General features: G+C 41.8%; 1 protein-coding gene across 4 annotated transcripts in view; it reads right to left on the bottom strand.

Annotated features, from left to right (window-relative positions):
- MICU1 (mitochondrial calcium uptake 1) overlaps positions 1-15,549 on the bottom strand; it is a 163,962-nt gene that overhangs the window by 84,648 nt on the left and 63,765 nt on the right. For 3 of the 4 annotated variants that reach the window (XM_077350442.1, XM_077350444.1, XM_077350445.1), the window contains one exon: positions 1,419-1,533. In XM_077350442.1, coding sequence (XP_077206557.1) covers positions 1,419-1,533 — 115 coding nt within the window. Of the gene's footprint in view, positions 1-1,418; positions 1,534-3,523; positions 14,725-15,549 lie in introns of those variants that run through there. The other variant, XM_077350446.1, reaches the window with a different exon arrangement.

Below are 15,549 nucleotides of genomic sequence, written 5' to 3'. Positions count from 1 at the left end.
AGAGCGCGGTGGATTGTTCCTGCCTGATTTTTTTCGTCTTGTTGGTGCGCCATTTCTTAGCACCCTTGCAAACAGCCTTTTCGGCTTTACGGATTTCTTCGGGGCTGCCTCGGTCGGTAAGGCCCTTGTATAGGTGCAATCTCTTATATGGGCGCAATCTGCCAGGCCCGTTGCTCCACTGGCAGTAATCTGAGCAGCTGGGAGATCAGACTCAGACAGATAATTGTCACTGAGCAAGCCGTGCGCCATTATGGCGCTACAAGACTCGTTGACGATTTAAATTCAAACGAAATCAAACTGCAGTAAGAACAATAACCTTAAACAATAATTGTAATTTTTTTTATAACTATTACTTATAACTATTAAGCAATTTTATCAACTGTAATATTAACTGTCAATACCTTTATAACTCTAACTATCAACTATTCCTAATAAGGAAGGGTAGGGAAAAGAGTTAAGGAAAAGTGAGATATAAGGATAAATCTAGCAAAAGGGTGAAGAGCAAAAGCTCACACAACTGCACTCTTTGAGAGGCAGGAGAAAAACTGGAGAAGATGGGCAGGAGACAGGAAGAGGAAAAACTTTTTAGTCCTGACTCCCTAGCAACAGCACTGAGAACCACCCATCAGGTATGGAGACCTAGAACCAGGGGAGAATTGCTGTTTTTCCTATCTCACTTCGATAACTTTGCATTTCCCCCCTAGTGGGATTCTGAAAATGATAGCTACGAACTCCCATGCACTGATTCCCAAGAGCAGGAAAGAATGTTTCGTATTTACAGTATTCCTCTTCTTGCCAGTGAGCTATAAAAACTTTGCTCTTTACCTTAGCTATTTTGAAACCAACAAAGCTTCCTAACATGTGTGTGTGTGTGTGCATATGAGTGTGTGGGAGGTCTAGACAAACATCTCTCAACCACTTCAATAATTCTTTTCTACTCTACCTGGAGGTAACTCTGCAAGTTCTCCACTTCATTCTGAATGACACCTACGTACTCAACAATTTTAGGGATCTTATCACCCTTCCTTCCTGCCTGTTCAGTTATCCTTAACCCCATTCACATAGACATCCTGCGCGTATGTGCGAGCACCAGGTCATAAGGAAGAGCCAAACATGCATTCACTTTAAAAGTGAAAGCTGGATAAATGTGGAGTTTAAAATCACATGCTCCTTCGTAGGCATGATGGATGGAATATGAAGGCTTTGTACTTACATGTACACTCTGCAATGATTGTATGTGTATGCACTCTGACCTGCAAATGAGGTTTTATTTCACTACACACCATATTTGGAAAACAATGCCAGCTGAAGTGGTTCTAGTTTAGACAAAACCCTTCTAGGAAAGCAAGTGAATTATGTAACCATTGGATTTCTTTTCTTAAGGCTGTAAGGAAGCAGCAAAGAAGCCATGTACTTACTAGAAAGGACTGTTGTGAGGAAGATATAATCTGAAAAGGAGATTAGACCGCATTCTCCAAGGGCATAGAATATGCTGTCCTCATCGGCAAACTTCTCTCTTTCCTGGGAGATTTTCTATTTCAAAAATATCCAAGGGCACCACATTCCCCAAGAGGAAAGAAAAAAATAAATTCAGTCAAACAACCAGCAGTGAAAATAGGGCTGCAGTTTTTATATCATTAGGATCGCTGCCTCTAGCCATCTGTTTTTATCTCCATACATCCCTCCTATATCCGTACAAGATACCTTTCCAGCCTTTAAATCTGTCAGATGGTCCTTGATCATCAAAAGTTTAGAAGCAACCAGCCTTATCCCATCTTTTGCAATGCACCTGCCTCCTAAGAGCCTTGTGGTTCTGTGCAAACCAAGCAGGTCGGCCAATGGGCAGGCTGCTCCAAGGGCTCTCTGGGACTATCCCCTAAAAGGAATTTCACTCATGGGTTGGTGCATCTTAATAAAACGAAGTGATGAGTCCACGGCATTGAATGCCTACATTCTGAATGCACTCAGCAGTGATGATCCCGCAAAATAAGTTGCTCGCTGAACCTTTACAAAACAGTTGCGGGCTCAAATGCAGACATAACACTGTCCATCTCTTACGCATGGCTAAGACTGGAAATGGGCAATGGTGCTGGTGTTAGCTATGGTTTCGTATTACACTGAGCTAAGCCATGGTTAAAGCTAAACATGGTCCCCTCCCGAAGCTAGCAATGGTGACAGTTGCACAGCCTCCTCGGCTGCACCTCTCCAACTTCCCTCTATCCCCTCAGAGCAGTCAAGACAGCAGATGCCTTTTGTTTCCCTCTAAACTCCAGGCGGGCCATTGGGTGGGGATCCAATGGTGCTTGGGCCATGGAGCTGCTCCTAACATGCCTCTTTTACTTCTCGAAAAGCAAGGGCAGAGGTGGGCCTTTGGCCCAGAACGACAAGAAGGGTCCAGAATAAAGGGGGTATAACATCCACCCTGCATGTTATGTGGGATCTTCTGGGAGCCAAAGGCAGCACTGGGGAGCTTCCAAAGGATGAGGAGAAGGATAACCAACAGCTAACCATTCTTTGCTTTCTCTCCTTAAAGACAGGCAACGAGCCTTCTGTTCAGTGGAGGGTATCTAAGACAGTGAGAGAGGGTGGAAGGAACATCTCCCCAGAAAAGGAGAAATTACCAAGGAGATCTCAGTGAGGGGGAAACGGTTTACTGCAATTCCAAGTCTTCTTTTCTCTTTTGAGAGCCAGCTTAGTGGTAAAAAGAGGGATACAAAAAACCCAGCTCTTCTTCTCCTCTCAATGTATTCTTTGCCTACATTCATAGAGGGGAGGGGCAAAGGCCCTGACTCCCAGCTGCTCTGCAAGACCAGGTGCATAGGAGCCTAGTGCACCCGACCCACACAACAGGCCATTAAAGCATTCAGCTCATGCTCCCTCCTTGCTCTGAGATCGAGATGTGGCCATGTTGTAGGCCAGGGTTTCAAGGGAACCTGGTTAGCATTTAGCCATGTGTATCAGTGCATGTATGAAGCAGTCATGTCAACACATACACCAGGCACAAAAGCCACGGAAGGCATTGCTTCGGGGAGAGGGGAGGATTGTCTGAACCTCAGGCCCACCTCCTGCTCTTTTTACCATGGTTAAAAGATCGATGCCGTTACATCTGTAGAGGGCCACAGTGGGGCCAAGCAGATTTTTAATAACACAAAACGCATCACTGTGTTTCCCCACCTACTGGATTAACTGCTGAACAGACACACCCAATGATTTGACACCTCTGCAGATTTTAAAGACTGAAAAGGAGTTATGCAATGGGTTAGAGGGCAAAGCCTACATTTTCAAACCGGCACTACTTCAATAGGATTAGAAGATGTCAAGCGCACATACACACACACACACACACACACACGCACAAGGGAAAGAAAAATATATTAAAGGATTAAGTCTAGTTGTGGTTAATGTACATGAAAGCATGCAGGCACAGAAGTTGCAAGCTTAAGTTGAGGACAGTTTTGGGGAACAAGAGACACCACCAACAGCACACCAGGGTCCAGTTATACAACTGTCCCCCATCTGTTACCTCTGTCTAGCGAGGATCCCATCATATACAAGATAAAGGAAAGACAATTTGTTAAGCAGTGACACTTAGAGCACATGGAAAACATCACAGCATTAATTACATCTGAAGAGCAAGGAAAACTTGGAACTGTAAGTTCTTGTAGATGTTAAAGCATTTCAGAAGCCTAGCAAGACTTGTATACCTGCTCTAGTAGAGCTGACAGTACTTAGTAAATTGGAGACAATCTAACAAATCATTTAAAGTAAAAATGAGACCAGTTCACAAAGACATTATGGAAAACAGTAGTCAGCCCCAAGTCCCCCACCAACACCCAGTGTACACACAATTCTTATTTTTGTTAATGAGAAATGATATAAGATATCGAGAGGCGCAAACATCACACAAACATCAATTGGAACAACACTTTGGGGGAAACTAGAAATGCATCCAAATCGTAGGGGAAGTCTAGCGCATTTTCAGTAATATTCAGCAAGTAATATTTCACTATAACCCACTCCCTTTTGAAGCTCTTACAAATAAAGAACTTCCTAAGGAAACACTTAAGAAGCCTCTCAAAATAACCACAAGCTACTGATCACACTAAACATTAAAAGCTCTCTTAATGCAAGCAACTTACAGCGATAGCTCTATGATCCTGCAAAATATTTCCCCCGATTATGTTATCATGACAATACATATCCTCAAGCCGCTAACACTGCGCACAATGTGTCTGATCCCGTTCAGCTCAAGGCAAGCTGCTTTTAAAACCGAAATCAGATGAAGATTGCATGGCCGACATTCTTGCTCCCTATCAGCTCCAGTTGGAAACATGCACTATGATTTAATAGGCCTGGGAGAATTGCGCTCTCAAGATCAGAAGGCCGATATTTAAACTATAAACTTTCAAGGTTCTGAATTATGCATCGTTCTTCTTTTTAAAAAACAACAGAAGCCACAATGTAAAGTGCTGGGGAATTCTTGACTCCCCACTGCTGTTTTAATGTAAGCTCCACATGCCTTATCGCAAACACCTGAGTATGTTGCGCAGCATGGGGAGGGCCTGTTCAAGCAACACATCCAAAGGTACCCCAAAACTAGCCACAGAGTTATGTGGTATACTGTACCTTAAGATTCCTTTCAAAAGCCTGGAAGCTCTTTCTAAAAGGATCATAGATGTGGCATGAGGGTCAACTGGAGGACTCTTGGCTTGAAGGCAACATAAAGGCACCAGGGAAAGCTCTCTTGGGGTTATTACATCTGAATAGATTTCATATAAGGTCACTGTATTCCCATTCTTCTACTCCTGTGATCCTGTAAAGGCACATTCCCCCCTGCTCTTCCCCACATTTAGGATCATAGAGACACTTAACTTTGCAAGCATTAACTTCCTCGGGCGCCCTTTTGCTGAATTAGCCATAGGATTTTTTCTCTTCAGTGCATATTTGAAATTAAAAATCACTAGCACACTATTTCCAATGAGCACCCTGCTGAGTGAAAGACAGGGAAAAGCCTCCCATCATTAACCGGGCCGCACTCTCTTGTTCCAGCTAATTTTTAAATATACATTAAACAAATGCACGTCTTGACCATCAGACCAAGAAAATGGAAGAGATTACATTTGACTATTATCTTCTTAGAAAAATCCTCATGCTAGATTTGGAATTTTGGGGCGAGGTTTTTGGTCGCTTGAACTGCTTCTCTAATTTTCTTCTTCCGCTGGGGGCAATAGCAATATGAAATTAGTAGTCAAACCTGACCAGAACTCAACATTCAGGCTGGCAATCCCAGCCCTGAATGCATGTTTCGAGTGAGCACCTTCCCACTTCCTCCTGCAATTCTACCAACTCTATTAATTTTACAGACATAAAGTCAATTGCTTGAGCGCGCTCTATTAAAATTCATTTTCTCTTGTGTATAAAACTGAATTAAGAGGCTCAATACAATCTTCCCCTGATTATCCTTCCTGCAATACTATCTTGATGCGCAATGCATTTTCATATTTGAAATCTAATGCAAGGAGTTGTTAAAAAAAATCAACATGCAAACAGGGATAAGCAGAGCTCTAAAATGCAAATTGTTAGTATTAAATGTGTTACTACCCAAATGCTGTCATCAGCCCGCAGAGTGACTTGGGGCATGGGGACTAAGGCAATTTGGCATAGGACCCCGAAAAAGCAAGGACCCTCCTGCCTCAGCTCCTTGCTATCACCCTGCCACACTCATCTATCACCCTGCCACACTCATGTTTGGTATTTGCAGGGGTTTTGGATGAGGTTTTGAGAGAGAAGCAGCAGGGTCCCCCACATCACACCCGCTGCAGACCCCGTAAACCCCGAGGACGGCCCCACTGGTTAGTAAAGGAACTTCAGCGCCAACTTTCCATTGCTGGCCCTCTTCACTTCTGAATGCCAAGCCAATTCTGAGCATCCACTTATTTGTCTGTCAAATTACGGAAGGAATATATACTTTGCTATATAAAGTTTGTAAAAAGGGAAAATATTAATCCAACAGGGCTGTGGTCGCAATCCCCAAAATGCAGCTCAGCTTATTGAATACGTATGCCTTTTCAGATCAGCAAAGAATGCTAAAAGTGTCTGAAATTCACAACATATTTAAGTATGCAAAAAAAAAAAGATCAGTCCATTAGTATAAAGCTTATATACTTTTCTTGCAGCAGTAAAATCCCATTAGACACAAGCATATAAACAAGCATACAGAGACATACTTCAGTTCGATATCCATTCACTGTACACACCGTTACAAGCAAGAATATGCATAGACGGAAGGGTACAATTGAATCACCGTCAAATGGATTCAGATCATCAGCTAAGTGAAACAAATCAAAGCAATGCTTCTTGCAGATGTGGCTGTACGTGAACCATGCAAGAAGAGTGCACAGCTATTTTTAAGAAGGGGGAAAAAATAAACCCATAAGTCAAAAATAACGACAAGCCAGTTTTTGAAAAACACTTTTTTTGGGGGGGGGAGGGGTGTCTAATGGGTTAAATCAAAGTTAATGTTTCCCAAGTGAATGGTTGCTTTCACCAGTGGCCTTGGGAGATCCACATTTATATGCACAGGAGGAAATGCTAAGCCAGGATTGGCCCTCTATGAAAAATAAAAGAGGCAGACAAAACATGCCCTGCCCCCAAATCCACGGCACTTATTGTACAAGAGTTATGATTACAAAGGACTGCATCTCCTGGCTGGTAATACAGCAATAGAAATCTAACACTCTCGTGCAGCAGAGACGTTAAGGTCAGATTTGTGCCTAAACCATGGCACAAGCAAATGAGGTCCGCAAATCCAATTCTGGCCAAAAAAAAAAAAATCCATGCACATATGATGAACATTCTGCCTTAATTCTATGCACATGCCCACTGGCCACACATCTTTCAGAGATGCAGTAATTATTCTATTTAGCTGGCAGCAAATTAGGTACATTTACATTATACATCCACTTGGCTCACGTAGTATATTCACTGAGGTAACTCTGAATGTGCCCCCTGCATTAAGAAAGAAACGTTTCAGGATTTCAAAGCTGGCATTTGTTTGAAGCCGGAGCGCCTTCTTTTAATCGGACCATTTACAGAGTCTGGTTCTTCACTACATCAATGGAGCACGAGGACTAAGACACCAGAGAGCCCCAATGCTAGTCCTACTGTTTCAATTAGTTGAATTGTGAAGCGCTGAAAAAGCCCATCTCCTCACCCCTTATTGCCCAAAGTGGGAATGTAAACTTTCAGAGGGAGTATGATGAACAAAACAACAATATGTGCCCCAAGGGTGTCTAATATTTGCCATGATCCGATCATGTGTTAGTCGTTTTGGAAACATAGTTTTTAGAGGTACACTTGGCACTGGAGTTGCAGAACACCCTCTTCTTTCTTCAACCCTTATATTCAAAAAGGAAGACATGATAGACTGAATGCGGTTGTTTACCACCTTGTAGTCCCCATTATGACATCACATGAGTGCATTTAAATATTAGACCACTGAAGAAGACCCGAAGGGGGGGGCTGAAACACGTTAGGTTACCTGGTTTCTTGCCATTTATCCATGTGTCAAAATGTTTTGGATGTGTGCAAGAGTGCGTGGTATATGTTGACATTTTTAAGTTTTATATGTGCACATGTATTGAAATAAATACCTGCATTTTAATATTTAATACATCTGCTCCTGTTGTTCAACCATTTAGGTTCCTAGCTTGCGTACACAGGTTGGGTTAGTACTTTGTTCCCTCTTTTGTTGGTTCATCCCCAAATACTAATACGTAAGATTTATATGCAGGTGGCAATCCCGGGCCAAGGCCTACAGTGCATAGATTTTTAAGAGGATAACAAAAACCACACAGTATGTTATTTTACTTTTTTTTTAAACCCTACTTGGGCATTAATAAGCAGCATCTGTGCAGACAACTTGACAGACAATCATGTAAAACTGACCACTTGAAATCGCAACATGAAGGAAGTGAATGCTCAGTGACGTTCTCCATGCCGTTAATGTTTATGCTTCAATACTGTACTTTAAAACGTGATTATCTTAAGCAATCATTGACCAATTTCATTCACAAAAATGAAATACGTTAAGGGGGGCACTGAGCCCATAGAATTATTAATTGTTGTAATTTCACCAAAATAGATTCAAGTTGAATAATTAAAGACTTAGGAAAGTCTCTCATTTTGTATTCTGGAGATGTGCAGTGGCTGAAAACTGAGTGCTTAAGATAGTGCATATATTTCGGATTGCTGTAATGCCATTCTCTTTCAGTCCCCATTGACCACGCTCAACTTGGCAACACACAGAGATCTTCCTTACTGACAACTACAACCGCAGTCCTGTGCACACGCTTGGGAGTAAGTGACATTCAACTCAGTGAGACTTCTTCCTCTGTAAACATGTACAGGACAGAAAGGGATGGACACAAAGCATGCATTTATAAATGCCTTCAGGGAGGGCGGTATATATAAATCTAATAATAAAAATAAAAGGTGAAAGCACAACCCGCTCATGACTGACAACTCTCACTGAGACCCAAAAAAGTTCTGCTTTTAAATACAGGAATTTTAAAGTTTGCTCCACCTGTCTAGTGCATTTGGTGGTCAAAGGATAAAACTGTCCATTTCCAAGAACACAGACTCAGGTGGGTAATTGTGTCGGTCTGAAGCAAGAGAAACAAGTTTGAGTCCAGTGGTACCTTTAACACCAACACTGTTTAATTCTGGGAATAGGCATTACATGAAAGCTTATACTCATAATTAAACTGTCTTGGTCTTAAAGGTGCCACTGGACTCAAACTTGGCTCTATACTTTTCCCTGGTATAGATATTAAGGTGCACAAAGGCACACAACAATTTTTTAAATAGAAATATCTGTTTAAAAGGGCCTGAGAAGCGAGAGGAAGAACCCCAGACTTTTGACCGTAGCTCTGAAGCTCTGGGACAATTTCCCTGTTGGTTTGCAAAAGGGCACGTAATGCCTATCTGCTCTGGGGAACAGGCTGGATTCGTGATTTTTGTTGCAGAACCACTGGAAAAGGTTAGGCTTTCAAGGATTGTACATACAGCCTTAATACCTTTTCCTAGAGAGAAAAGATCAGTGAACTAAATATGGAAAGGTACACTGGTTACTGAGATCTATGACTGCTTTCCAAAGCTCTGCCATGGTAGAAGAGTGTTTTTTATACCCCACTTTTCATTACCAAGTATCTCAAAGCGGCTTACAATCACTTTTCCATCCTCTCCCCACAACAGACATCCTGTGAGGGAGGTGAGGCTGAGAGCCCTGATGCTACTGCTTGGTCAAAGCAGCTTTATCATGGCTGTGACAAGCCCAAGGTCACCCAGCTGGCTGCATGAGGAGGAGCGGGGAATCAAACCCGGCTTGCCAGATTAAAAGCCGTCACTCTTAACCGCTCCACCAAACCGCTCCTGTGGTAAAAATGCATCTTTGACTGTAAGATTATGTTGGGAGTTGCTGATTCATTAATGGCAAGGATCTGTCTTAAGAAGTCCTATGAAATTATGTATGACTTTTAATCAGTGGTGCTACAGCCCAACGCTTTGTTTTCTTTAAAATGTCAGAGGTGAAATTATCATCTCAGGTTAAGATATCCTTGCATATAACTGCAAGAAGCCAAACGAGACTCTAGAAACGTTTAATTCCACCAGATCACATCTCACTACTTTTTGCAATCAGGTTGAACTGCAAAAGCTTCACTTTTATTATCAAGGAAATATTTCAAACTGATGCCAACGGCCCAGAGGGAGGATGTTACAATAATTTCCTCCTTTATTTGACAATATACAACCTCCCTTCTTGCTTGGCTCCAGAATCTTCCCTTATGAAAACAGAATCCTGCTTCACTGATTTCTCCTTCTGCCTGCAGACCTCTGTGCAGCATTCCAGCTTCAGCTACGGCATGGCTTGCTTTTTTTGTTGGCAGGAAGAGGGATAGCTTCTGGTGACAAGAAGGAAGAGGCAGGAAAGTGGCAGTGCACAAACAGAGCTTTGCATGTTTTTTGCTGGGTTCAAACCACAGGCCATTTGCACACAGGTTATCTCCCTCCATTGGGTCCAATTCTGTGGGGAAGTACATCCCCCTCCTCCTTCCCCACAGCACCATGGTACATTGGTCCACCCCCTGGGGTTTCCCTGCCTTTTCTCTGATCTTTCTCGATCCTCATTTGTTGAAAAGATTTGAGCAGTCAAGCTTGGACATCAAGTGTGGATGGGAAAGTCGAGGTTTTCCTACTCATACAGTGGCCATTTTCTTTAATGCTGACTTGGCAGCATTTTTTTAAAATGTCTAATGTTGATATAAGGATATTCAATTGCCACTTTTTAAAAATGAAAGTCCCCAGTGACCCAGTGGGGGGGGGGGATGACTTCTGCTGGGGTGACTGTGGCAGGGAAATTGTGGGGCAATCTGTGACATGTAAACCCTGTTGCCTCTGAGCTGTATCACAGTAGCTATAATATAAACCAATTTAACCTCTTACGTAAATCACCACAGACTTTTGATGTACAGCCTAATCAGTCTCTAATCAGTTTCTGGGTGAGGACAAAATGGAGAGGATGCAGACGAGAGTGGCAAGAATGATAGGGGGGGCCAAGGGACCAAGCCCTATGAAGATAGGTTGAGGGACTTGGGGATGTTCAGCCTAGAGAAAAGGAGGTTGAGAGGGGACATGATAGCCCTCTTTAAGTATTTGAAAGGCTGTCACTTGGAGGAGGGCAGGGAAAGTTTCCTGTTGGCAGCAGAGGATAGGACCCTCAGTCATGGGTTTAAACTACGTGTAGGATGATCTTGGCTAGATATCAGGAAAATATTTTTCACAGTCAGAGTAGTTCAGCAGTGGAATTGACTGCCTAGGGAGGTAGTGAGCTTTCTTTTACTGGTGGTCTTTAAGCAACGGCTGGACAGATATTTATCATGGATGCTTTAGGCTGATCCTGCGTTAAGAAGGGGGTTGGACTAGATGGCCTGTATGGTCCCTTCCAACTCTATGATTCTATTTTATGATTCTATTACTGATCACCCCAACGTCTTGAGAGGCATTACTGTTAATCATTTTAAGCCGGAATGTTTTGCTTATTCTGATGGCAAAATTGTAAAAATAATATCCTAAAACGTATCACGCTGATCAACATGCACCCCCAACCCCACATTTCATCAACTCAAAACCTATCCTATCTTTTCCTTTTTGAATCAGGTTCAGCAAAAGGTTGAGCAGAAGAACGGCTACTGGTGGTCTTCGGAGGCTAGAAAGAGAACTTAAAAGCAGCAGAGAAAGTATCCATCACCATTTGTAAAAGCCGCACCTGAAATGCAAGGCTAGCATTCTATAATGGGGGGGCGGGGGGCAAAAACAAGACACCAATGTCCCAAGACCCTTCAACAGGCAGCAGGAACCGAGCATGCAAGGGAGAAAACCCTTGCAAGGAAAGCAAGAGGGAAATGCCTCTTTAAAAGGGACAGAATATATTGCATTCCCCATTAGTAGCATCTCCCAAATTCACAGGTAGTTCTGGCCCATCTGCTCAAATGTTGTTTTGTTTGGAGGGTAACTTGTTGTCTCATATTCTACTTTAGACCTAGTCTTTTTACATTTTTAACAAAGGGGACAGAAGACACATGGCTCTTTCTGAAACGATGAATTTGTATGGATCAGAGGCCAGAAGATCAATGACGGCATTGTGGATAAACCATAAACTGCTTCAGCAAAAACAAATTATTAAAATTTAAGAAGAAAAATGTATTCCCTGGGAAAGTCACATTACTCCGCAGTGCAAAGACTACAGATCTCAGTAGGAAAGTCTGCAAGAATCTTAGCAAGTGCTCCAGGTAAGATGAAACAGGTGTCTCAGGACATCTTAGAGATCAAGGATTGCAGGTGCAGGCTCAGCACTTGCCCAGGGAGTGAGCATGCACCATTCTGCTAGCAAATGGCAGCCACTACAATGGCTCAAGTGGGAAAGCCCCTCTTCCCCCATAGCAGCATGTCTTTTGACATGGTTACTAGGTAAGCAGACACTTAGAACTGTCTCCTGCTCATGCTTCTTGACAGCCATGTTCTTGCAGGCAACAGAAGAACAAAACTTAAAGAGTCATAGTTAACTTGTAGATACTGAAGGGGAAAATCTGACACCTGGGATTTCTTGTTTCACTCTGAGGGAGCAAGCAGCTCCTCCTCATGCACTTTCAATAAACATTTGTGATCTTCAGCATATTTCATCCAGTTTTTCATGGGATGCCAACTTGTAGGACTATAGGAAAAACCTTTGGACTTTTCCAGAAAACAAACCATCTTAGGGTGGATCCTCGTTTTAACAAATTGCATTTGCTGACACCAAGGCTTTACCAAAACTTCCAAATACTAAAGATTTGAGATTTTCCTTCCAGTATCTACCAGTATTCAAAAATGCCTCACAGACAGACTGTGGGAATGTGAGTTAAAATTAGGGTTGCCAGCTCAGAGTTGGGAAATACTTGGAGACTTTGGGGGTGGAGCCGAGAGTAGAAGGGATTTGGGGCAGGGAGGGACCTCAGTGGGACATCTCTAGTTAAAATTGCCTTTAGGAAAGGTTCCCCCCTCAAATTTTAAAACTATATTTGCAGTCTAGCATCTGACAATACAGTTATGAGAGGAGTGATATGTCTCCTAATAAAGTATTTTGGAGAGTTCAGATTCTACTGAAGCAACACCCATTTGCTTGGGCCATAATCCTTCATATCAAAAGGGAAGTTCCTTACGGGAACATTAAGTTACTGCTTCTTCCGCAAACAAGTGAGGCAACTCAGCAGAGGACTACTGCAATCTGAATTTATGTACCCTTATTTAAGAGAACTAGTCAGCATGCAGGGTTTCTTTCTTGAAAAATACACCCAAGGCAGTACAAGAGCCCTCCAGACATAAACATCTGCACATGTAAGAGCCCGAGAGCTTTAGAAGAGATCACTGCATTTAATTAGACACATATTTTTGTCATTATCCTACTTTTCCTTTAATTCCCTTGGTACCTTTCAGTTAAAATCCTGAGGAGGGGAGCACAAGCCATGCATTTTAATAAGGTAAGACCTTAACTAGGCAGCTAGACAGACTTCGACTTGCTTTAATTTTCCTCAGTTGCTGGGCATCTGAGGCATAAAGTAAAAGATACAGAAAAGATAATCATTTTTTTCTCACTGGATTACTTTTAATCAATGTAGAAATAACCAACTTCTCAGGTTATACTTAACTTAATGGCTTGGATCCTGCTTAAAATTTTGTGTGCGATTTTTGCTAACTGCTCCATCTGGGCTAACTGCAGGAGCCCAGAACATATACCAAAATGCTGCTCCTGGGGATGTGGACCTTCTGAAATAGCTTGAGGAGAAACAGAGATCTCCCATGGGAGCAACAGACAAGTAAAAATTGCCTCCCCCCTGCCTGTGGAAATCTAACTGGGATTTAAGCTATTTTTAATCAAGATTTAAAGAAGTTTGATTAAATCTACTTAATTGGAAGTTTGCATACTCTGTTCAATGTTTCATTATCATTTCTATCCGACAACCTTTTACGTGCTACATAGGGTTGCCAGTCCTGAAAACTGAGGGAAATCTGTGGGACAAAACATGGGGAATGCCATTGGCAATTATGTGTTCCCACTTCCCAGTTTCCCCTGGAAGTGATGTCACACCTTATTTTCCCCCACCACCACTCTGAACAGTAGCAGAAAGAGAGGGTGGCCATCAGGACATCTTCCAACATGGAGGAAAACTCATAAATCCTAGTTCTACATCTATTGTATGCTCAAGCCCTTGCACAGACTTCTGCACAGAATAGCAGAACTACAAGAATACCTACAACAGAATATTGGCTACTGAAGATGATAGAGCTGGCAGAGATGACTAAACTTGGGTCACTGAATAGAGAAAAGACAACAACTTCCTTAATGATTAACTGGAAACTTCTTATAAATTTCTTGCAGGAAAGTCAAAAAAATGATTTGATGACTTGCTATTTCAGGAACTAAAGAAAATAATTTTTGAAATAATTTTAATCTTAATTTAAGTAAGTAATATTGATATAAATGGATATATCTGAATTACTGGGTAATGGTTTTTGACCTGGTCAACGGAAAACACAAAAACTGTGATGAATTTACAAGGGGTTATTATGCATGAAAAGGTTTTCACCAAAATTAGCATGCTGACCCTTCCAATCGGCATTTTTTAAAATGGCTATGTTTTTCTGCAAGGTTTATACATTTGAGAGATGGACTTATGATGGCAAACAATGAGGGGAGGAATTCCTCCGTTGTGCTAGATGCTCACTGGCAGCCCACGGACAGCTGCAATGTCACATGATCGCCACTCTGGCACATGCTACTGACAGGGCCTTATAGGAATTGTAGTTCATGGACACAGAGACCTCAACAAGAAATTTCCATGGGGGCACACAGCCTTTTGAAAACACTACAACCTTTTCCCCTCAGAGGTATGCTGTCCCTTGTAGAGAGTGGATTGAAATGCTTGCAAATGCCTCTGAGGGAATGAATTAATTAATTTCAGCTGGTGTAATATTGTCATAGCAGAGATGGGAGGGTGTGTGCCAAACAAGGGGCACCTTAAGCTCCCATTGGTGGGTGAGGGACTAGAGCCTGTCCATTTCCTCTCTTGGTGTATGGTGGCACAGGGAAGGAGATTTTAAAAAATGCTAGTGTTTATGCATGCAAAAACAGGCATTTTTATGACTTGTAAAAGAAAAGACTTTTTAAATTCAGATTTAAATACTGCACTGAAAGACACAGTGGCTGCTATGAGGGGGGAATGCCATGCAGAATCAAAAATACTATGGTGGCTTTTCTGTGGCAAAACCAGGTCCACATGCTGTAATTTAAGACTTTTTGTGAGGTTTCCTGCCATGCATAAATACACCCGTCTGTTTTTTGTTCTTTCATTTTTCATTTTTTCTTGTATATGCTCCTTAGAATTTTTATCTTTTTGTATTAAAAACTTTTAGTAAAATCTTTATTCAAAAAAGACTCTGAAGCAAAAACAGATCACAAAAATCGGGAAAAGGCCATTTCTAGCTTCTTGCGGTTTTACTAAAAATTCTGTGAATGAAATGGCTTAAACTAAATTCTTACTAGTGCATTTCCTTAATTTAAAATGTTTTCTGTTCCGTGTTTTTTTTAAAAGCCATTTTCTATCTAATTTTAAAAACCCAATTTTTTAAAGTAATGGGGAAGACGATAAATATAGACTGTCCCTTTTCAAAGAAGGTGCACATGGGATTTGAAGCACAACTTGGTTAAATGTAGCACATGCTGACAAGTCAGTACCTGCCAAAAATCCTGATGAGAGGGGGAAAGGTTAGGAAGAAAGGGAAGAAAATGAGCAAAGGTTTGGTTACAGGAACAAAAAAGTACAACAAATTAAAGAATCCTCAATATTACATCATAAAAAAGGAATTACAGAACAAAATCAGTATCTCAGGAACAAGAAGCTGATGCACACTTAAATTAAGGTATAAAGAGGGGTCACGAGAAATAAATCAGTG

Source organism: Paroedura picta, chromosome 8 (genome assembly GCF_049243985.1).
Source record: "Paroedura picta isolate Pp20150507F chromosome 8, Ppicta_v3.0, whole genome shotgun sequence".
Lineage (NCBI taxonomy): Eukaryota > Metazoa > Chordata > Lepidosauria > Squamata > Gekkonidae > Paroedura > Paroedura picta.
Note: the sequence above shows the minus strand (reverse complement) of the source record. Positions and strands in the feature narration are given on the sequence as shown.